General features: G+C 42.2%; 1 protein-coding gene across 2 annotated transcripts in view; it reads left to right on the top strand.

Moving 5' to 3' along the window:
* The window catches only part of FAM107B (family with sequence similarity 107 member B), a 249,918-nt gene that overhangs the window by 215,708 nt on the left and 9,734 nt on the right, over positions 1 to 24,476 (top strand). The window contains exons 1-2 of one of the 2 annotated variants that reach the window (XM_023762527.1): positions 11,862 to 11,880; positions 23,885 to 24,068. In XM_023762527.1, coding sequence (XP_023618295.1) covers positions 23,941 to 24,068 — 128 coding nt within the window. In that variant the 5' untranslated portion in view covers positions 11,862 to 11,880; positions 23,885 to 23,940. Of the gene's footprint in view, positions 1 to 11,861; positions 11,881 to 23,884; positions 24,069 to 24,476 lie in introns of those variants that run through there. The other variant, XM_006098841.3, reaches the window with a different exon arrangement.

Raw genomic sequence — 24,476 nt, 5'->3', positions numbered from 1 at the left:
CTCCAGCCTGCAGAACTTTCTCTTACTGTTTGTAGAATTTTGTTCTGCTTCTTAAAAAAATATGCAATCAGAATTTTTGTTTTGATATTAAGAAACATGAGTTACACTGTAACTTTTTAAAAAAAAGTCAAATGCCATTAAAGTTAATTTTAAATATTTATGTATTATATAATTTTATTTATAATTGAGAAACTATTGAAAATCCTATATAATAAAAGGCTAATATGCAAATCAACTGAATGGTGGAATGACCGGTTGCTATGATGTGCACTGACCACCAGGGAGCAGACGCTAACACAGGAGCTGCCCCTGGTGCTCAGTGCACTCCCACAGGGGGCCAGAAGCTGGGCTCTGCGGCTCCCTGCGCAGGCCCTGGGCTGAGGGGACCCCCCCCCCCACAAATTTCATTCACTGGGCCTCTAGTATTTTAATAAGGAGAGGAAATACTTTCTGGATCATCTCTATTTCTCATGTTCCATCATAGCAAGGAAAAAAACTTACCTAAGAATAAATATAATTCTTTAATCTTTAATTAGTATTCCTTTCCTCATTCACACATGGCCGGAATGATTTGAGGTCATTCTTTAAGGATTGGAGTAAGGATGGTTCAAAGATTAGGCAGAAGAGAAGATGGCGGCTTTAGTGTCATTACTATTAGCCCAAATAAAACTTTTTTAAGATCATAGTTTTTAAGTGTTTCCCATTTGGAAGGGATGATGATAATTGACATCCAGCAGTTCATTCAATTTGCATATGTGTTGGGAGTTTTCAGGTGCCTTCTCTAGTATTCAGAGTGCTGCCAAATTATGTGGTAAGTTTAAGTAAATGAATTAGGGCGGGATTTTTCAAGCTGCATCCATTAGAGCTGTGGTTCTCAACTTTCCTAATGCCGAGGCTCTTTAATACAGTTCCTCATGTTGTGGTGACCCCCAACCATAAAATTATTTTCGTTGCTACTCCATAACTGTAATTTTGCTGCTGTTATGAATCGTAATGTAAATATCTGATATGCAGGATGTATTTTCATTGTTACAAATTGAACATAATTAAAGCATAATGATTAATCACAAAAACAATATGTAATTATATATGTGTTTTCCAATGGTCTTAGGTGACCCCTGTGAAAGGGTCGTTCGGCCCCCAAAGGGGTCGAGACCCACAGGTTGAGAACTGCTGCATTAGAGGGTCATGAAATCAACTTAATGGGTCATGACAAGCTTTATAAAAAAGTGAAATGATGAAAATGTCAGGGTGTACAGCATATAGTAAGTGCTATGTATTGCTTCTGGAAAATTTTATTTCAGCTAATTTTAGTGCAGGTGTCAATTGGTTCACTGTGTGTAAAGAGGATTACAGACAGCAAAACTTGAAAGCCATTGATCCGAGGTATTTCAGAAAGTTTATCCACTTTAGAGCAAGTCTCTGAAGAAAAGAAAGTGCTTATAACTGAGTCTTTAGCATTGGTTTTTGTATATTGACAACAGATATAATGAAATTTAAGGATGGTAACAGAATTTTTTCCAGTGCTAATATAGTTTATAAATGCAAAATAAGGTTTATGACTTCAGTTCTGAAGATTCATAGATGAAATTAGGAAAATAAAGTTGTTAGTGTCCTTTCTAATTAATGTGTTACACGTACCATTGTGTTTATAGATTTTGTATTATAAACTGAATTTTAAAATCTTAGATAAATTGTACTCCAGAATACTTAGAATCTTATTCAGTTTGATATTTGTAGGATTACAGACTAAAGAGTAGAAAATTTATTTCCAGATTTTGTTCTTTGAACTCTGGATTGCCTTAACAACCTTTTAAAAAATTATCTCATTTTTCGTGCTCTTTGGCTACATTTTACTTTGAATACTATCCTATCTTAATTAAGCTTTTTAGATTAGGGTTTTTTGTTTTGTTTTTAAGGCATAAGGGAAGTAGTTAGCTATCCTGATACATCTGTAGTTTCTTGTTAGGGAATTATTTTATAATTGTCCTTCTGGAACCGATGAATGATTTCCATTATAAATAAAAGATAAGTTTTCATTAGCAATATGTTGATATGTCATTTGTTCTTGCCCTTTTAAAAGATTTTAAAACAGATACGGTTAAAATGAAGTCCTGAGATTTTTATTGATTTCAGAGAGGAAGGGAGAGGGAGAGAGAGAAACATCAGTGATGAGAGAGACTCATTGATCGGCTGTCTCCTGCATGCCCCTTACTGGAGATCGAGCCCACAACCCAGGCATGTGCCCTTGACCAGAATCAAACCCGGGAACCCTTCAGTTTGCAGGCTGATGCTCTATCCACTGAGCCAAATCAGCTAGGGCTTAAGATTTTTTAAAAGAGCTATGATAGAAGTGAGAGCTGATGGGAAAATTCTGTAAGCTGAGTTCTTGAGTAATGGAACCTCTCGCAACAGAAGAAATGAAAATGTTTAAAGCTTGGGTAACTTCAGGGAGAGAGAGAAGCAGAGTTCTCCATTTCATGTGGAACTGGTGTCGGGCAGAGCATTTACCAGTTACCAGCCCATCCTATGTTTTTACTTAATTGGTATTTCTGCTATTGGATTTAAGTAGCTTGATGATGTGTGAAGACTTGGGGAAAATATTATCTGAATGTAGTATTATTATTAAGTAGTAACAGGTTTGATTAAAATGCCAGAGTGAGTAGCCTGATGGAGGATATGTTGGTACTTGGGGCAAAAGTCTCATCCTTGGTGGCTAAGGACATTGGGACTGTAGACACAGTGGGTAGGTGGTTTGAGTTCTACATACTTGCATGTGGAGAGGAAGGAGTGATTGTTAAGGCTTTATTTTAGGAGAGAGAATTTACTTAAAGATGGAAGCTATAAAGTAAATATGAGACAGTAATCATAAACCCCATTTATAGTAAGTATTGCAATAGTCATAAATTGTCCTTGATAGCATCCTGTTTGAATGAATGTGAATGAAATCACTCAACTTCTAAAGCAGTGGTTCTCAACCTTCCTAATGCTGCGACCCTTTAATACAGTTCCTCATGTTGTGGTGACCCCCCAATTTCATTGTTACAAATTGAACATAATTAAAGCATAGTGATAAATCACAAAAACAATATGTAATTAGATATGTGTTTTCCGATGGTCTTAGGTGACCCCTGTGAAAGGGTCGTTCGACCCCCAAAGGGGTCGCGACCCACAGGTTGAGAACCGCTGTTCTAAAGGATCTGGATTCTGACTGAGGTATCTATTTCTCATCACTAAAATTAGTGATTATTTCTCTCAAGCCTCTATTTACTCCAGAAGTATATGAATTTTGTTCTTGCCATCCCAGTTAGGAAAAAGGCTATCCCACTTTTCAGACATTGTGGCACCTGATATCCACTCACTTATGTGGGCTACTTGCTTTTAAGCATTCATTTTTCTGTGTTCCTTGTTTGCCAACTGTCATTTCCCCCCCATTCTCATTTTCTTATACCTATTACTGTACTTACAGGTAGTCAAGGCTTTGGTGTAGCCCCACGGGGTAATCAAATCCAGTTTCTGGATGGAGTGTGCCTAGGAGATGAGGGTGACTAAAATAACTGGTTGTGATAAGCAGACAGTCTCAAGGAGCTGGGGGTGCCTTGCTTTGTTTTTCTGTGACTGGGAGACAGCCTGTGGGAAAATGAAAAGGCCTGGCATCTCAGAATGACAAATCTCCGGAGGGAGTTGAATTAATGGGCAGAGTTCAAGCAGAGAAAGTTAAGGGTCAGTATAGTTTACTCCCTCTTCCGGGGGCCTACACCCACTACAAATTTGTTTACATTTGAACTTTGCCCAAATCCCTTTAGTTTAAAAAGGGAGGTTTTGTGGAGATGGAAAAGCTAAGGCTAAAAGGGTTTCCATTAAAAGTCTCCTGTCTTTGTTGCTTATTGGAGCTTTCATTACAGATGCTGTGAGGACTAAACACTTCTGAGAAATTATCATTGCTGTAGTTTCCCTTTTAGCTTTGGAGCTGAGGTCCAGATTAGCTCAGTGACTTCACCCACAGGGGCCAAATGAGCCCCATCAGGAGGTCAAAGTGCTTTTGAAGACAGTTGAATTGAGTATGTGTCTTAGCCTGTTAGGCTGCCATAACAAAATACTATAGACTGGATGGCTTAACCAGTGGACATTTATTTCTCATAATTTTGGAGGCTGGGAAGTCCAATATCAAGGTGCTGGCTGGTTCAGTTCCTGGTAAAGACTCGCTTCCTAGCTTGTAGATGGCAACCTTCTCATTGTGTCCTCTCAGGACAGAGAGAGAGAGCGAGGGAGAGAGAGAGGGAGATTTGGTATAAAAGGACAGTATTTTCATCATGGAACCCCAGCCTTATGACCTCTTCTAATTCTAGTCACCTCCAAGTACAATCACATTGGGGGGTAGTGCTTCAACATATGAATTTGGGGATGGGGGGAGGGGTGGGCACTCATTCAGCCCATAATAGTCTATGTATGTGGCAGAGTTGATTGTCTACCTTACAGTTATGCTATTCCCTTTTCACTGTTGAATTGCCATATTCCCATTTTCGCAGCTTCCTTTGTAGCTATGGTCACATGACACAGTTCTGGCCAATGAGATGTGAGAAGTTCCCCAAAGGCTTCTGGGAGTGACTTCCCTCCAAGATAAAGAGAGAGGCTGGTGAGGGGAGGCCTTCCCAGTCTGCCTTTCCTCTTGGAGGTTCACAGGGCTGCTGAGGCAGAACAGGACGAGGAAAAGAGCCTAGGCTCCTGATGTCACCACTGACATCTGAAACGATGCCAGATTCTGTTGTTCAAGATAAAAATGAGCCCCTGTGGTGTCAGTGACTTGTAGTTTGTACTTACATGTGTCCTAGAGCATTATCACTGATGTGGTCTACAAGGGAAAGCCTTCCTTCTTTTGGAGGTGGAAGGAGGTTCAGTCTTAGGAAAACCTGATGTCTGATACCTCCCTAGACTTCCCACTCTCGAGATGAACACATCACGCTGTATTTATTGTATTTGCTTATCTTCACTATCTTTGCTTGAGCTCTGGACATCGGGGACCACATCTCACTCCTCCCTAGATCTTTAGGGCCCAACCAACAGCTCATACATAGGAGAGCCATGGTGATGGTTTAAGTACACGAATGGCCACTCTTGCTTCTGGTCTTACTGAAAGCTATTGGTTTAATATTCCTACTTTGCTTTTGGTGTCCTCCATAACAAGACTAACTCTTCATTGGTCATAGAATGCCCATGAGGTAACCTGAAGAGAGGTAAGATGGAAAACAGACTTTAATTAAAAGTACCTGGGCTATGTAAGAAGCTATTCTCTGGGGTTTAGTTAGAGCAAGATAATCCTCCAAAGACCCAGATGGAAACATGCCCCATTTTAATTGTGGAAGCAGAAATCAAATGCCAGTCAATTTATCTATTTATATAAAAACCCTGGGTGTAATGCGTCACATCCGAGGCTCGACCAACCAGAAGGAAGTCAGTCCTGCAGGGGTCATCTTGGCAACAGCTGCGCCCTCCCTGAGCTGTTTCCCTCGAGGGCGAGGTTTCAGGCCGGAACCCGCCCTCGGAGCTTGGATGCACTGAGTCCTGGGTTGCCTTGCCAAGGGCTGCGCCCTCCCAGAGCTGTATCCCGCGAGACCTGAGGAAAGAACCCATCCTCGGAGCGCCAGGAGCGCCCAGCAGCAGTCAGTCCTGGGTTGCTAGAAGGAGGCCATGGCATGGTAGAACTCTGGGTCTGACCCAACAGGGGGCGTGGCTGGCCTTCAAAACAGACCCTGTGAGGAGGGAGCCCCATTCCTCACAGAATCCGCTGTTGGATAGCTTGCTGTCAGTGGCCTGCCAGCCAGGAACCCCATTCTCCTGCATCCGGACCCTGACAGGAGGGAGGAGGGTGCCCCATTCCTCATGGAATCAACAGGTGGCCAGCTTGCTGTCACGGGCCTGCCAGCTAGGAATCCTATTCACCTGCATATCTGTATAAAGTTTATTAGAGGTTGTGGTGGTACTGTTTTACCCACAGCGTCTACAGGAATTGCTGCAAATTTACTTCTCGGTGGAAGCACCTTTCATGCCCAATATAAATTACTGATTCCATTAAATGAAACTTTAATTTCTAAACTCGCTATAAACAGTGAAGTTGCTAAAACTATTAAAAAGGCCCAACTTCTCATTATTGATGAATGCGCCATGGCATCCAGTCATGCTATAAACGCCATAGACAGATTACTAAGAGAAATTATGAATTTGAATGTTGTGGTTGGTGGGAAAGTTCTCCTTCTTGGAGGGGATTTTCGACAATGTCTCAGTATTATACCTCATGCTATGTGATCGGCCATAGTACAAACGAGTTTCAAGTACTGTAATGTTTGGGGATGTATTAGAAAGTTGTCTCTTACAACAAATATGAGATCAGAGGATTCTGCTTATAGTGAATGGTTAGTAAAGCTTAGAGATGGCAAACTTGATAGCAGCTTTCATTTAGGAATGGATATTGAAATCCCCTGTGAAATGATTTGTAATGGATCTATTATTGAAGCTACCTTTGGAAATACTATATATATATAGATAATATTAAAAATATATCTAAACATGCAATTGTTGTCCAAAAAATGAGCACATTCAAAAATTAAATGAAGAAATTTTGGATATACTTGATGGAGATTTTCACACATATTTGAGTGATGATTCCATTGATTCAACAGATGATGCTGAAAAGGAAAATTTTCCCATCGAATTTCTTAATAGTATTACTCCTTCGGGAATTCCGTGTCATAAATTAAAATTGAAAGTGGGTGCAATCATCATGCTATTGAGAAATCTTAATAGTCAATGAGGTATTTGTAATGGTACCAGATTTATTATCAAAAGATTATGACCTAACATTATCAAAGCTGAAGTATTAACAGGATCTGCAGAGGGAGAGGTTGTTCTGATTCCAAGAATTAATTTGTCCCCATCTGACACTGGCCTCCCATTTAAATTGATTCAACGATAGTTTCCCGTGATGCCAGCATTTGTGATGACTATTAATAAATCACAAGGACAAACTCTAGACAGAGTAGGAATATTCCTACCTGAACCCGTTTTCACACATGGTCAGTTATATGTTGCTTTCTCTCGAGTTTGAAGAGCATGTGACGTTAAAGTTCTAAATACTTCATCACAAGGGAAATTAGTCAAGCACTCTGAAAGTGTTTTCACTCTTAAGGTGGTGTACAGGGAGATATTAGAATAAATTTAATCACTTTATCAGTCATTGTTTGCATCACTGTTGTTTTTATATCATGTTTTTGTTGTTTTCATATCATGCCTCTGTTGTTGTTATATCCTTTTGTTACTGTTTACTTATTAATAAATTTATATATTCATATACATTTTACTAATTTCCTTTCATCTCTTACACTTCTATTATAGAGAAAGGGCAGACAGCAATATTAAAATACTTCTGCTAATTAATTCCCTTTTAATGTGCACGAATTTCGTGTACTGGGCCACTAGTATTCTCATAATTATAAAGCATTTTAACTATTTAGAAAAACCTAACCATTGTTTCTGGCATGAAAGCCTCTCTTTGTGAGAAATTAAATTCTCCAGACAAACTCTAATAGTGAAATAGGAAGTTGAGTGAGGACAGAGCATGTCCTTCCATAGGAAAAAAATCTATTTGACCCATAATATGGCTGAAATTTGAGAGATAGATTTGAGATGAAAAATTCTAAAATGATAGGATTCCTGGCTCTCATTTTAGCAGTAAGGAAAACAGACCCAGGAAAGTGATAAGTCTGAATATAGGTTTGTGGGCCTTTTATTTGAGGTTCTTTCTACTCTCCCACACATTACTGGTAACTTACTGCAACAAAAATGTTAAAACCCATCAGCCAGCAACCACTAGGACCACATGTGTAGTCATACCAAAGTTTGGTTCATTTAGTTGCAGTCGGTGGATGAAGACCAGGAGAATGCTGGGATTTTTAATTGGGTTGGTGCTTTTGCTGGGTGATTTGATGGTGGAGTTAGGGAAATGGGGCCAGACCTGGTTAGGATTTGTTCAGGAAGCAGGCACAATTCAGTGATCAAGTATCTTAATTTTTATATAGGTGGCAGGAGATGAATTTGGGGTTAGATTGGTCACTTAGTAAAGAATTAGCAATTACATGTGTTAGTGAGAGAAGGGGGATGTGTAGTTATTTTTGTAATGGTAGTGTGGGCTCGTTCTGAGCATTCTTTATGTTCTCCTGGCAGTACTGGGGTTGGTTGTCAGTAATCAGGCTTGACTTTTCCAGTTGTCAGTAGAGTTGATCTTTGCTTTTTCAGTAGTGTGTTATTCAGTTACTAGAGGCCCGGTGCATGATATTTGTGCACTTGGGGGAAAGGAGAGGTGTCCCTCAGCCCGGCCTGCACCCTCTCGCAGTCCAGGAGCCCTCAGGGGATGTCTGACGGACGGATGGCAGTCGGACATCCTTAGCGCTGCCGCAGAGGCGGGAGAGGCTCCTGCCACCGCTGCTGTGCTCACCAGCCGTGAGCCCGGCTTCTGGCTGAGCGGCCCTCCCCCTGTGGGACCGCACTGACCACCAGGGGGCAGCTCCTGCGTTGAGCCAATTTGCATATTAGCCTTTTATTATATAGGATACCCTGAATGCTGATGCTTGAGGAAGAATAGGTTTTAATAAAAGAAGGATGAGGTGTAAATAGACAGTCTAAGGAGGATGTCTGAAGTTACTGTGTCTACTAGTAAGCAGTCACTGTTTTCTAACATTGTAGGTGCTCAGTGTTAGTATTTCAGGTTTAAAAAAAAAGGCAAATGAGTAGTTTTCTCCAATCTTAAGGACTTTTTCTTTTTTCTTTTTTAATCATCACAATGGCTACTCTTTTGGAATTTGATAGGATAAAGAAACAGAACTGTGGTGTTATTAAAATATACTTATAATTTAAACATATTATCATCTTCAAAGATGCCATCCAGTTATTGATCAACAGATAATATTAAGGTTGGTGTTAGTAATAATGCCCAAAACACCAATTCCCGAGTCAGTAGAAAATGTAGGAAAATCAATGTAGAAAATTCAATATAGGAGTCAGAAGTGAGAGAGGCAGTATGATATAGTGAAGTGTGGACCAGAGTTAGATACTGGTTGTAGTCCAGGCTTTGCTACCTTGTCTGTGAACTTAGCCAGGCCATCTGTAATGATGGCCTCCGTTTCCTCATCTGTAACTTGAGGAAGTTGACAATTTTCCAAACTTTCTGTCATTTCTCTGTGTTTCTTCCAATTTTTCTGTCATTAAGTCCTTTTGAAGATAATCTCCTCTTTTGAAAATATTTGTTTGGTTGCTTAGTTGGGCCAGGTCATAATTTTTATGGAATTACTATTTAGCTCTGAAGACAGGCACGTTTGGGGGCTTTGACAACTAGCCCAGATGGAATTTTTTTCTAGTCTGTGTAGTTTCCTTCCTCTCAGTGATGACTCGGCCTAAATCAACCATCTTCCCAGTCCATCTCCTTTGTCGTTTCCTGAAATGAATGACTGAGGTGTTTCCTCTTTAGAAAATAACATATAATAAAAGTGCTAAGGGAGGCCTCTTTATTAGGAATTTGCAGTTTGGGAATAAAAAGTCTGGTAGCATTTGTTAGCAAATCCGAATTTTGTGAACATAAAATAGCATAATATAAAACATGAAATATTGTTATGTATAAATTTTGAAATAATTTAGGACTCTTCCCCTAAAAGAAATTGATCAAAAGTTGCATAATTTCAAAGATGATAGGCCAAATGGTTTGTAGTGAGTGTTTATGGGATTGCCACTTGGCAGCTTCACTTTAGCTGGCAACAGAGAGGCCTTCTCTATTTAGTAGGTATCATGCTCTCCATGCTGTCTGTCACTGGTGGGCATTAAAGTTTCTGCTAATGTGGGCTGGTATTTATGTATTTATTTTTACTGATTTTTTTAATCCTCACCCAAGAAGTAGGGATATTTTTTCCATTGATTTTTAGAGAAAGTGGAAAGGAGGGGGAAGGAGGAGAGAAACATCTATGTGAGAGAGACACATAGATCGGTTGCCTCCCACTTGTGCCCCCACTGGGCCAAAGATTGAACCTGCAACCAAGGTATGTGCCCTTGACCAGGAATCAAACCTGTGACCCTTTAGTCCATGGGTCGACGCTCTAACCACTAACCCATACTAGCCAGGGCTGTGGGCCGGTATTTAATGTGCACATAAGTCTAAACATGTTTTTATACCCTTCAAAAATGTCAAGCAAGTATTCACCAAGAGGTCTGTCAGTGGTGATACCAGTGGTAGTGCCAAACATCCCCACCCCCAGTCAATAACTTTGTAACAGCAGTGCTAAAGCCCCATGAAGAAAACAAAACAATAGGTGGGATGCATCATGCTATCAATTCAGGGGAAAGAGCACAGATCACACTTCCAAATCCTATACGAGTTAACCTAGAGACACACTAGAGCAGTGGTTAAGAGTGTAGACTCCAGAGGTAGCTATATGATGCTGCTTTGTAGCCTTAGCTGAGTTACCTATCTTCTCTAGGCCTTAGTTTTCCCATCTGTACAATGGGGTGAATTTTAGTACCTACCTGGAAGTGTGGCACTTAGTAAACATGAAAGCACAGATTGGTGGGCCCACCCTCAGTGATTCGGCATTTGCATTGAACAGGTTCCTTGCTGGTGCTGATAATCAGAAGCTGGTCCTTGGACTGCACTTTGAGTACCTTCCCCACACACAAATGCACGTAGTAGAAAACAAAGGGCATACTGTTTGGAACCTGATATTTGTGAATATTTCATCTTACTTTAATAATATAAATTTTAGGCTGCATTGCATTACATTATTAGATAGTTATTGGTTTTCTTTCTTTTTCTCACTATCATAGATAAAATATACTTATACATGTATTTTGTGTATATTTCTGATTATCTCCTTGGAGTAAATTCCTAGAAGTAGAATTACCAGATTCAAGGGTGTGTACACGTTAAAGCCTTTTGTCACATACTACCAACAAGTTCTTCAGAAAGGAAATAGCAAAAATTTATCTTTCTATGAGTAGTCTGTGAGAGGAGACACTGATTTTCTAAATGTAAGATGAAGAGTAAACAACTTATTAACCTTATAAAACTCATATGTATTTGGGATTTGGTACAAGTAGGCAAGAAGAGTGTCTGTGGATTTATAGAGAAGACAAAGATAAATGAAGAGAAACTAAGGGAAGAGCAATAAGGACAGCCTTGTGACTTGATTGCAGAGTAGGCTTAGGATTCAGATTTGAATTAATTATGGTGTAATACCTACTCAATATAGGTGATTTTATGCAAAGAAGAATAAATGGTGCTTCATTTTTATTTATCAGCTATGGTATATGTGTGCTTTGTGACTGGTTTAGGAACCGCCTGGTTTAGAGTTTGGTTTAATAAAGTCCGTACTCCATCCTGTGTGGACATCTCTAGCCCATGGCCTACCAGTTGAGATTCTTCTACAGCAGTGATTCTCAGCCTTCCTAATGCTGCGACCCTTTAATCCAGTTCCTCATGTTGTGGTGACCCCCAACCATAAAATTATTTTCGTTGCTACTTCATAACTGTAATTTTGCTACTGTTATGAATCGTAATGTAAATATTGATATGCAGGATGTATTTTCATTGTTACAAACTGAACATAATTAAAGCATAGTGATTAATCACAAAAACAATATGTAATTATATATGTGTTTTCCGATGGTCTTAGGCGACCCCTGGGAAAAGGGTCGTTCGACCCCCAAGGGGGTCGCGACCCACAGGTTGAGAACCGCTGTTCTACAGGGACTTGGAATGAGGGTGGCTGCGCCTGGGAGCATAACTAGGAGAAACCTACTCAGCATAGATGTCATGTGGAGAAGTCTGTGATTCATGGGAACAGGGTGAGTGGCAGTGGCAGCCTAGGTAAGGTATGTGTGGAATGTAAGAGGAGTGTCCTTCCCAGGTCTGTCGGCCCTAATGGTGGGGCCCATGCTCTCTCTGAAGCCCTTGACTCCTCAGCCTCTATAGTGGAGACAACAGGTAAACCGGATTCTTCTCTATGTTAGAACTAGTGGGGATCTCAAGGGTCATCTGGCCCAGCCTTCTCTTTTTACAGATAAGGAAGTAAATAATTCATTATTTTCAATTAAGCTTCACCTTATATGTTTTTAAAGTCAGATAGTCGATCTTGCAACAGAATTGGCTGGTTTTCCTTTCCTTGTTCTGGAAGAGCTGAGCTTTTGAGAATTGAAGTGGTTGAAGGATAAGTAGTAAAGCAGATAGCAGGGGTGACTGTGGTCTTATTGTTCATCCTGGGGACACTGAATTGACTTAAAGTCAAACCTGCACTAACCCTGAGTCACAGGAACATCATTGTACCTCTCTTTAGATCTACATGCTCCTGCGTGGTCCCAAAACTTCAAAGGAACCTTGCACATAGGGTAGCTCTCTTTTTGTACCAGTCCCATATTTTCTGGATTTTATAAACTTTTGTTTTCTAGTGCAACTTAAAAAACATTTTTGTTTTTTTCTTTTCCTTTTAGTAAAAAAACAAAGATATGGGATCAGTATTTCTTTTAAAAAGCACAGCTGCTCTGAGCACAAGCTGCCTTCTACCACTGGTGATGCTGTTAGACCACACACTCTTCACTGGTAAAATTAAGGGTCCTTGAACTTCAGACCTCATCAAGCTGCTTTATGTAGGAGACAGAGAATGTCTGAATCACTTAATGGTCATCTATCAAATATTATTTGATAACTGTATTTTATTCAGTAAAAGGCAATTTTAAGGCCATTGAGTTTAAGGTGATCAATTATTGAAGAAATCTGTTACTTGTACAAATTCTTCAGAAAGGAAATAGCAAAATTTATCTCTCTATGAGTAGTCTGTGAGAGGAGATACGAATTTTCTAAATGTAAGAGAATAAAGAGAAAGCAAGTTATTAACTTTATAAAACTCACTTGTATTTGGGATTTGGTGTTTTTTAATTGCTTAGAGATTTGTCTTGATTAATGGGTTGCATATTAATGAAGTGCTAATTACTTCCTGGGAGTATTTATGCAAGCTTGTGTACTCATATTTATTTCCCATCAGACAACAATCTGAGTTACCTTTCTGTGGCAAAAGACTCATTGCTCATACATAACAATTAATGTTATGGACTTTTATGGAGGGTTTATTGGGTTATCTTATTTAAGAGAGAGCATAATCAGCTGGTTTAGAAAAATAGGCATTTGGTTGGGTTCCCTGTTCTGATCTGTTATCAAGAGAAGCAGGCAGTTGTTTGTCTAACTCATTCTGAGCTCCTTCAAGATCAAATGAAGACCGTTTGTTCAAAGCATGAGTTGACCTCCCCCCTTTCCCCTCCCGGCCCCTGTTTTTGGCCCCTTCTGTAAATCTGAACTCTTCTCTTGACCTGAGTGTCAGCTGGTCAGATTTAGTCGAGCAATATTTGGAAGACCCACCAAGATGTTTCTGGGGATAAGAAATGTGTCAGGGCTTCCCTTTGTGAGTTTAATGTAATGAGTAACAAAACTTCGAGTTTTGGGTTTTTTTAAAATATATTTTTATTGATTTCAGAGAGGAAGGGAGAGGGAGAGAGCAATAGAAACGTGAATGATGAGAAAGAGTCGTTGATCGACTGCCTCCTGCACGCCCCCTACTGGGGATCGAGCCCACAACCCAGGCATGTGCCCTTGACCAGAATTGAACCCGGGACCCTTCAGTTCACAGCAAATATTGTATTTGTTCCTGTTTTGTTTTATTACTTCAAAATAAGATATGTGCAGTGTGCATAGGAATTTGTTCAGAGTTGTTTTTTTTTAAAACTATAGTCTGGCCCTCCAACGGTCTGAGGGACAGTGAACTGGCCCCCTGTTTAAAAAGTTTGAGGACCCCTGGCCTATAGTGTGTGGGTTCTTGTCTTTGTACAGGAAAGATTTCACAATATGAGTGTAGGTTATTTTGAGAGTACATTTATTAAAACTAAGGACAGTGAAGTAAAGAAGGGTTTATGACAGCCGTGGGCAAACTACGGCCCGCGGGCCAGATCCGGCCCTTTTGAAATGAATAAAACTAAAAAAAAAAAAGACCGTACCCTTTTATGTAATGATGTTTACTTTGAATTTATATTAGTTCACACAAACACTCCATCCATGCTTTTGTTCCGGCCCTCCGGTCCAGTTTAAGAACCCATTGTGGCCCTCGAGTCAAAAAGTTTGCCTACCCCTGGTTTATGACAAGGAGCAATAGGAGAGAGCCTACGCTGGGCTGCTTTGGTTCTTTAGAAGTGTTACAGGACAGAAATGAGCCGAGGAGAGGCTGCTGTGGCTCACTGAAAAGTCCAATCAATTGAGCCCGCAACACGCACATGTGCCCTGATCCTGACCAGGAATCTCTGGGACACTGAGAAATCAGTGTTTCTTTTAAAAGCCAGCAACAACCGCCAGTGTTGGCACACCTGAGAAGTTACAGGTGCCTCAGTCCAAACATCAGGTCTCAAATAATTCTTTTTCTCAAATGCCAGTGGTCAAAATTAGCATTCAACAAGTTTCTGTGCTGTGTAGGCCCTGATTATTAGCTTAGACTGTTACAGCTGGATATCTATCTATAGGCTACTCTATGTCAGCTACCACAACCCACATCCACTCCCATAACCTCAGAAAAGTTACATATTCTTAGCCTTCCACTTGTGGACAAGTTCCTCCACCTCCTTTTTGCTGGCAAGTCTGGCAATGCACTTCTTTTCAGATCCATTGGATCTGTCCACCCATCTCAGCGATATCCAGGCCAGATAGGGAATCTGTTGAGAGGAATTGCTAGGCCACTGTAGCAAGGTCTCACTTTCTTGTTCTCCTTCCTTTTTTTAAAAAAAATATATTTTATTGATATTTTACAGAGAGGAAGGGAGAAGGATAGAGAGTTAGAAACATCGATGAGAGAGAAACATCGATCAGCTGCCTCTTGCACACCTCCTACTGGGGATGTGCCCACAACCAAGGTACATGCCCTTGACCGGAATCGAACCTGGGACCTTTCAGTCTGCAGGCCAACGCTCTGTCCACTGAACCAAACCGGTTAGGGCTCTTGTTCTCCTTCTTGATAAAGTTGGCCATGGGGTCCCTCTCTTTCTTGTTCTCTCAGCATCCAATCCAGATCTTAATCAATATAGCGGGCCAGAGGCTTTTACGTTTCCTTTATTGCATCCTCCACATTTTGTTGCTGCTACGGCTCTGGATAAGTCCCTTTCCCCACTGGGCATACAGCTCATCTCTCTCTGAGTCCTCTGATTTTCTCCTTTTCTCTAAACATTCCAGTTTCAAATTCTTCTTATGACCACACTTATCTCAAAATATGTTTTCAGCACACTGGAATTCAGCTTCAAATGCCATGGTTTCTTGGTCCTGTTTCTTGAGTTCCTGCTGCTCTTGCCGTTTGTCAGTTAACACCAACTCATTGTTAGCCCCAGAACACATGTGTGCAACTGTCTTTCCCAGAGGCAAGCCCTTCGAGGTGGAGCCAGGTTGGAGGTGACAGATCTGAATCAGAGGCTTTTTTTTTACTGTCACTTGGGTAGGAAGAAGAGTCCAACATGTGACTCTTCTGTCTTCTAGGTGAAGAAGAGCTTGTATGACATTTTCTATGGCTGGTGAAGAACCTTTAGAATCATGCTGTGTATTTTCCGAAATGGAATTTTACTTGCTTGTTTCATGGATAAGAGAGGTCCGAGTCATATTCATGCTTGCTCTTCTTTGGGGCTGAGGGATGAGAGGGAGGGTCCTGACCCCTTCCAGTGTGAGTAGTTTTTCTAGCTCTTTCTGGGGCTTTACTGCTTTTGGTTTGGGGCAGTGAATGAGGAACATTAGGAGCCAAACCGGGGGCATCATGATGGCCCCTCCTATGTCCAAGTAGTCAAGAGTGCTTTTAGGTTGAGATGAGTCAGGGGAGGTGTTACGGGCCCTTCTGTGGGGAGAGATATCTGAGGAACTGTGAACAGCCCTGCTATGAACATTCTTATAGTAATACTAGAGGCCTGGTGCACGAAATTCATGCACTGGGGGGAGGGAGGGGGGTGTCCCTCAGCCCAGCCTGCACCCTCTCCAATCTGGGACCCCTCAGGGGATGTCCGACTGCCGGTTTAGGCCCAATCTCTCTCACAATCCAGGACTGCTGCCTCCCAACCGCTTGCCTGCCTGCCTGCCTCTAACCACTTCTGTCAGCCTGATCACTACCTAACCACTCCCCTGCCAGCCTGATCGACACCTAACTGCTCCCCTGCCAGCCTGGTCGCCCCCAACTGCCCTCCCCTGTTGTCCTGGTCCCCCCCAAGTGCCCTCCCATGTTGGCCTGGTCCCCCCCCCAAGTGCCCTCCCCTGTTGGCCTGGCTCCCCCCAACTGCCCTCCCCTGCTGGCCTGATTGCCCACAACTGCCCTCCCCTGCTGGCCATCTTGTAGTGGCCATCTTTTGACCACATGGGGGTGGCCATCTTGTGTGAGGGCGTGGCAGTCAATTAGCATATTCCCTTCTTATTGGCTGTGGGCACTGCCATCTTTGAGGGCAGGGGAGCCAATTAACATATTCCCTCCTTATTGGCTGTGGGCACTGCCATCTTTGAGGGCAGGGCAGTCAATTAACATATTCCCTCCTTATTGGCTGTGGGCACTGCCATCTTTGCAATGGCGTGAGGGTCAATATTCCCTCTTTATTAGATAGGATTTATGTCTTAAAGAAAATGTCTTTCCTGATGTTTATCCTCACTTGAAAGTGTTCTTTTACAAGGTGTTTTCTGTTTGGGATTATAAAGCTATGATTTTAGAAAGCTTCTGTAATCTTTTGGAGAAATAATCCTGTTAAAGTGAAACCCAATTCTTCCCTCTCATTATTTCAGACCAGGGAGTAGAATGCTAAAGAACATTCTTTGGGAACCAGACAGACCCGAGTTCAAATCCTGGTTTTGCTGTTATTTATTGCCAGTGACAGTCATTGAAGGTTTACTATTTCTAACACTGCATTTGGTATGCATTTCTTATTTGCCCTTTATAACAACCCTATGAGATCATCTGCCGTTCTTTTTTTCTTTTTTCCAACTGGTGAGGAAACATGCTAAAGGCATATTACAGTAAATGAGGAAGCTGGAATTTAAACTTTGTCAGTGTGATTTGGAGCCCATGTACTTGAAGCTGTCTGAGCCTCCTCCATAGATTATTGTGAATAAATAACCCTAGCTCATAGAGCTGTCATGAGGATTAAATGATGGGGAAAAGCTTGTGTACAACATCGAGGGCAGATACACAATGACTCCACAATGGATTTCTTCCATGGCATATCTCTAATGCTTTCTGTGAGTACCTTTACTCATAGTGCTGGGGTCCATGGTGAGGCATCATTGCTCTCTGGCTGTCCTGAAAAGGGACACCTAGTTATTTGTAGAGCCATCGCCACCTGCTGGTTTCACCTCACCCAGACCAGCTTCAGCTTATCTTTACTATTGGCACATGTTCTGTCTTCCTGAAGTTTCTTGTCTCGTTTCCCACTTTCTAAATATAAAATATGTGCCTTTTATGTGAAAACACATTTTATAAAAAAAACTGATGAGAAAACAAGTTTGATATTTTCCCAAGAGCTTCACTGTTTGACATTTGTACAGCAGCATATTTGTAGGCAATTTACTGAGAGTTTAGAGTTCCAGCAGTAGTGGGGCTGGGCAGAGGGAAAAGTCATGTTTCTGCACTTGCATAGATTGCCTCTGGTTGGGTGTCATTTGTAAGCCTTAGTTAGGTTTGTGGCCATAAAGGCCCTGTGGGCACTTGTCCAATGCCTATGGGTACTAGATGGCGTCACTGTCTCCTGGTCCCAAACTGAATTTTAGGTTTAGCTTGGGGTCAGGCAAGTCAGGAGTTTGTCAGCAAAAGGCTTTGCTTTTTTGGGAGAAATTACCATCTTAACTCACTTTTCTCTCTTTTCTCTTCACCATCATTCTCCCAACTGGGATCCTGGGTGCAGAGCAAATGGCTGGGGATCCAGGTTGGCCCAGGCCTAGAGTTTGCTGGCCTGCAATCAAAAGTGACTTGGATCTTTCAGATATTGTCAGTGGATTGCTAGAATCTCTTAGAGGCAGCCTGGGAAATAAATTGTTTTAAAGAATGTCTTGGAATTACTTTAAATTTTCCAGAAGTAGCTGGAGGAATTCAAAAGTTTAATTGTTTAGCTTCAATTGGTTATAGTACACCTGAAAAATGTATATATTACTATGCTTCATGTATTGTTTTAAAAAGCATTCAACTGTTAGTCCTTATAGGTACAATTAGATTTTTAAAAATTAAATTTATTGGAGGGACATTAGTCAACAGGGTCATATAGCTTTCTAGTTTACATTTATTTGATACACGATCTATATATTATGTTGTGTGCCCACCATCCAAAGTCAAATCATTTAGGTGATCATGAAATTTAACATAATCTCTAAGTTCTGACCTTTAAATCTCATTGGATGAGGTTTTTAAATTTACCTTTCTGAAGTAGAAATCTGCAAATAAAAAACTGGAGCCAACAAGGTATGATGAAAAATCCAGCTGCAATAAATGTTTATTAGCACAGTTGTGAAATTTTTCTGTGGTAATGTTTATTAACCTCTGAAAAGCAGTTCACACAAAATACCCAGGATATGCACAGAGCTGGGCCCAGAATGAACTTCTGGAAGGGGCGGGCATGGGAGCGGGGGAAAGGGGGTGTAGCGAGAGAAAGAAGAAGAGCAAGAACCCAAATCCATCTATAAGGATGGGATTTTCTTATCCTCTGGGAGAGTGGAGTTTAGTAATGATATCATTTGTTGATTCACAGAATTTAAAGGCAGAATTCTATCAGCTGGCATTTTCAGTGCATATTTTTAGTATCTGTCTAAAATGCAATTCAGTGTTGTTATTTATTCAACTTAAAATCTTTGATTGAGTCCCCTCCATCTCAGAACAGACCCTCACCATCAGGCCTATCCGTTTTCTTGCTGCACCCTTACAGTCTAGCTGGAACCATTCAGAACTCTATGTAGCACTTTGAAGGTGTGATAGACCTTTTTACACTTTCCAAAAGTTTCTTAATGTGTGTAGAACAAATAGGTCTTAGAACCCTTGAAGCTTACCATTGAGAAGGCCTGTGGGTCATGTAGTTGAACTCTTACATTTTTTAAAAAGCCAAGGCCTAGAAACTTGGAGTTTTGTGTACAATTTTTGCTAGACTATTAAATAAAATATGGTATGGCATTGGTCACATAGTTTGGCTAATAGTGGCTTCCATTGATTGAGTTCTTCCAGATGTGCCAGGGATTATACAGAGCACTCACATCCACATTTCAACCAGTTCTTGCAACCACACCCATCCTATCTAATAGAGCGGTAATATGCAAATTGACCATCCTCCAACACACAAGATAGCCGCCCCCATGTGGTCAAAGATGGCCACCCCCATGTGGACACAAGATGGCCAGCAGGGGAGGGCAGTTGTGGGCGATCAGGCCAGCAGGGGAGGGCAGTTGGGAGGGACCAGGCCTGCAAGGGAGGGCAGTTGGGGGGAACCAGGCCTGCAGGGGAAGGCAGTTAGGTGTGACCAGGCCAGCAGAGGAGGGCAGTTGGGGGTGACCAGCCCTGCAGAGGAGGGCAGTTGGGGTGGGGGGAAACCAGGCCTACAGGAGAGGACAGTTTGGGGTGACCAGGCTGTCAGGGGAGGGAAGTTGGAGGCAACCATGCCTGCAGGGGAGGGCAGTTAGGGGTGACCAGGCTGTCAGGGGAGGGCAGTTAGGGGCGACTAGGCCGGCATGGGAGGGCAGTTAGGGGAAATCGGACCGGCAGGGGAGCAGTTAGGCATCGATCAGGCTGGCAGGGGAGTGGTTGGGGGGTGATCAGGCTGGCAGGCAGAAGTGGTTAGGGGCAATCAGGCAGGCAGGCAGGCAAGCGGTTGAGAGCCAACAGTCCTGGATTGTGAGAGGGATGTCTGACTGCCCTCGAGGGGTCTCAGATTGGAGAGGGTGCAGACTAGGCTGAGGGACGCCCCCCCCCCGCCCCCACTCGTGCACGAATTTCATGCACTGGGCCTCTAGTTTTTACATATGGGAGAATTGAGGGTCAGAGGAGTTATTAAGCTTTGTCCAAGATCTCAAGCCAGTTTTCTTCCTCTCACACTGAGTGGACACCAGTTTTTCTTTACTGACTTAATACTTTAAAAATAAATTACTTATGAATCAGTTACTTGACTAGAGGAGTGAATATGAAAAGAATGTCTTCATGTTTATTTCTGGAAGGATGTTTCTTGTAGTAATAAGAATAAGCACTTACAAAGTGCTTTTACTTCCAGACATTTCTGTCATCTTTTCCGTCAGGCTTCTCTATTACTTGATGCTCAGTGAGGAAACAGGCTTGTCCTCCCAACTCCACAGTGCTTTACTTGCTGCTATGCACTCAACAAGCCATGGGCTCCCTCTACTGGTAGTTAACTGTGACTCTGTTCATTTAAGTTATTAATATTTATTGACCCAGTCCATGAGGAATGTGAATATAAATGAGATGTGGTCTTTGCAGTGAAGAGATAATATATATATATTTCTGTAATATAAGGTGGATATCAATGAATACTAGGAAAGGGGGACAAAGAAAATTTCATAGATGTTTAGAGGTCAGAGTGTTTCGTTGCAATTGCTGAATTAGGGAAGGCTTTGTGGAAGATTTGCCATTTATCTGGATCTGAAGGGGCGAGTGAGATTTGGCTTGTGGCAGTCCAGGGAAGGGTAGGAAGAGGATCAGCAACCCTGCTGGAGGGAGCAGTGCTGCAGAGGTACTGGGTGAGGAAGGGAGATGTGTGCAGACACAGGGAGCATAAGTGCTTGTTTCCATTCAATCAGAGGATAGGATCTTTGGGATGGAGCTCCCTTAGGATCAGAATGGCATTTCCCAGTCTTGATGGCAGTGAGGAACATGGTTGGCAAAGGGAAGAAGTTGAACAAGGCCATAAAGGTGATTATTGCCATATGTTGGTCATGGTTCTAGTGTGAAGAAGTGGCCAGAACCAGCTCCTAGATCCTTCCTTAGCCACCACTGCTCCTATATGCACACAGAGTGACAGATTGTTCCCAGTAGTTCAGCCCCTCCTTACTAAACAACCTTTCCTGGACCCCAGTGTGATCTACTGCGTGAGGGGTGTAAGGACTGCAGCCTGGTCCCCAGGCAGGCTTAAAGCCGTCTCAGACCCACGGGCTTCCATGTCCCCTTTCCAGTTGTGTAGCAGGGCAAACCAGTGAAAATCAAAGAAAACTGCACCTTCCTTTACAGCAGAACTCCTTCAGCCCCCACCCACCTGCTCTCTCCAGTCAGAGGCAGGCTGAGGCCCATCTTACTACACTGGTCCTGTGGGAGAAGGACTTACCAAACACTAAATCTGAAGAGAAATCACAAAAAATAACCCAAGCTGGAACGTGTTCCCTAGACTCAGAACTAAGCCTTTTCCCCCTATTTTTATAATTTTAATGATTTTTAGAGAGAGGGTCTGGGAGAGAGATAGAAACATCAATGTGAAAGCTAAACATTGATCAGCTGCCTCCTGCATGCCCCGTACTGGGGATCACGCCCTCAACCCAGGTATGTGCCCTGACCAGGAATCGAACCGGTGACTTTTTGATGCACCAGGACAGTGCCCAACCCACTGAACCACACTGGCAGGGTAGAAGCCTTTTTGGCACACTGAAAGCTCAACCTATCTCATGGCTCCAAGGCCCAAGACATGTCTGGTGCTGACCTTCGGAAAAGACTAGGAGTGGAGATCTTGTGCTGCCTCTACTTGTGGGAATGCACCATACACTCCTCTGTGCAGTCGCAACTGTCTATAAAGCTAACGGCAGTTTCATTCTAGTTAATCTTTAACTAGAATGGAGGGACAGAGGAGGGGTACAGGCAAAGTGAGGACCTTGGAGTCAAGTCAGTAAGACAGGAAGGAGTCACCCAGGGTTTGAGTACTAACTGCCTTTGCCTTTTCACCGTCACCACTAAGATATCTAGCAGGCATCCCCAACTCAGTTAGTCCCAGATGAACTCCTGATCACATCTTTTGTCTGCTCTGCTCACAGCCTACCCACCTCCACAGTGCTCACCTTCTAGTTGCACAGTCATCCTTGATTCCTCTCGTCTTTCACCCCTCATCTCCAGTCCTGCAGGAAATCCCAAAGGCTTTACCTTCAAAATACAGCGTGATCGGTCTATCCTCTAACCTGCTCTATAGTCACCCAGTCACCCTGGCCTAAACCATCTCTCACCTGCACTAATATAACAGCTGCCTCCCTTATTCCTTCCTTGCTTGCTTCAGTCTATTCTAAACTCAGTAGCCAGTGATCTTTTAAAAACATGACTCAGATCTTGTCACTTCTGTGCTCAAAACCTCAAATGAGTGGCTCCCCATTGTCCCTCAGCCTGAAGGCCAGAGTCCTTACAAACTGGCTTCTTTGCTATTCCTCCCTCATCCCTATCAGGCGCACTCCTTCCTATGGCCTTTGCACGGGGTGTTCCCTCTGTCTGATAGGCTCTTTCCACACGTCCACAGGGCTTCCCCTCCCCACTGTAGTAGTGACAGTAGGAGGCAGTGATCTGCTTTGGTGTCATGGAAATTATCCATTGTTTAGGGCAGTGAGACAGATACTTTTATGGAAGCATACAGGCCTTCTGGTTTAAAGATTAACAAGAATGAAACTGCCATTAGCTTTTAAAGACAGTTGGGACTGCACAGAGGGGTGTATGGTGCATTTCATTTTCAAGCGAGGATCACATTTTTCTGAGGGCCAGCATACCAAAGTCGGGCTGACGGTGATGGGACCACTGACTCAGCATGTGCGAGGTTTGTAATTCTCCATTTGGTGAAGGTTGAAGGCATTCTTATTTAAAAGATCAATGCAGGTAGTGTTTGCGGAATGTTAGGTGTAATTTTTTAGATGTGTATTATCATTTGGTAATTTTGAGCCTTCATTATGTATTTGTACATAAAATCTCCATAGAGATTATTTATTCTTTAGATGTTTATCCTCTTTATTGGCACAATATTTTTCTATAAAAATATTAAGCTTCATAATTTGGTAGAGAGAACGTAGATTTGGAGATAGGAGAACATTTTTATTCATTTTCATTCGAGCTTTACTACTGGCAATATTAGCATGGACAAGTTACTTAGTTTTTATTTCTCCATTTTGTTGTCTGTAAACTGAAGGGTCTAACTCTGCTTTTAGGGTTCCTGGTAGGATCACATGTGGTCACGCTGCATCTAAAGCACTGGTCATGTTGACTGCCACTCATAATGGCATTTCTTACTGGACGCGTTATCGAGTTACGGCAGTGTCTTAGGACAGTTCAGGGATTCAGGAAAACATCATTGATGACTTTTAAACCAAGACTCCCTTTTGTAGCGGATGGCAACTTGACCTTTTTTTTTGTTTTTTTGTACACATCTTTCCAGTGCCCCTCACCATGCCAGAGTCCATGGACGCACACCCTTGTGTTCTCTCCTCCCGTCACCCTGCCCCATGTGTACACGCACACACAGTCTCCTCGGTGTTTGATTTCCTGGGCTGTAGGGTTGAGCTGGCCTACAGATGTGGTGGTGGGAAGTGTCCTGTGTGTCCTGAAATTTAACGTCTGACCAGAGCCAGTTAGAGGATTATTTGCTTTAGTCATAGCACAGGACACTGTGGACATTCTTCCCTGTCCTTTGCTGCCCCAGTTGCATTCACAGAGCTTCAGGAAATTTCTGAATGAAGTAGTAGAGTGGACCGAGGAGGGTGGCGTGTTCAGCATGTGCACCGTGCACAGTGGCGCTGGCCACTGCATTTGTGCGAGATGTCTTCTCAGAAAAGACCACAATGAGTCTTGTCTTTCTGTTTCAGACAGCCCGTTGGAGGATCCTGACCTTAAGGATTCATATCTCATTCCAAGAAACATCATGGCTGAGCCAGACTATATAGAAGATGACAATCCTGAACTAATTAGGCCTCAGAAACTTGTCAATCCCGTCAAAACGTCCCGCAACCATCAAGATCTTCACAGAGAACTTCTTATGAATCAGAAAAGGTAAGATAGTTTCTTGAGGAGTTTCAGGACTTTAAGGTAATTAGATTTAATTTTAATTATGTTTACAAAGGCTTCAAAGACTTTTTTGTTTCTTAACTATATTTGAGGCTTCCTTATTCCCCCTAGCATCCTTGAGCTAGGATGTCCCTCCAAAAAGTAAAGCCAGCAGCAGGCACAGCTGCCACCACCAGTGTTACTCAGAAGTCTGCCGTCCTGTCTCCCCTTCTCATATGGGTGCAGATTTTAAAATTTGGATGGAACAGTCTAGATCAGCCGTAGGCAAACTACGGCCCGCGGGCCGGATCCGGCCCCTTTGAAATGAAGAAAACTAAAAAAAAAAAAAAAAAAGACCGTACCCTTTTATGTAATGATGTTTACTTTGAATTTATATTAGTTCACACAAACACT

This window comes from Myotis lucifugus, unplaced genomic scaffold (assembly GCF_000147115.1).
Source record: "Myotis lucifugus unplaced genomic scaffold, Myoluc2.0 scaffold_249, whole genome shotgun sequence".
NCBI lineage: Eukaryota > Metazoa > Chordata > Mammalia > Chiroptera > Vespertilionidae > Myotis > Myotis lucifugus.
Note: the sequence above shows the minus strand (reverse complement) of the source record. Positions and strands in the feature narration are given on the sequence as shown.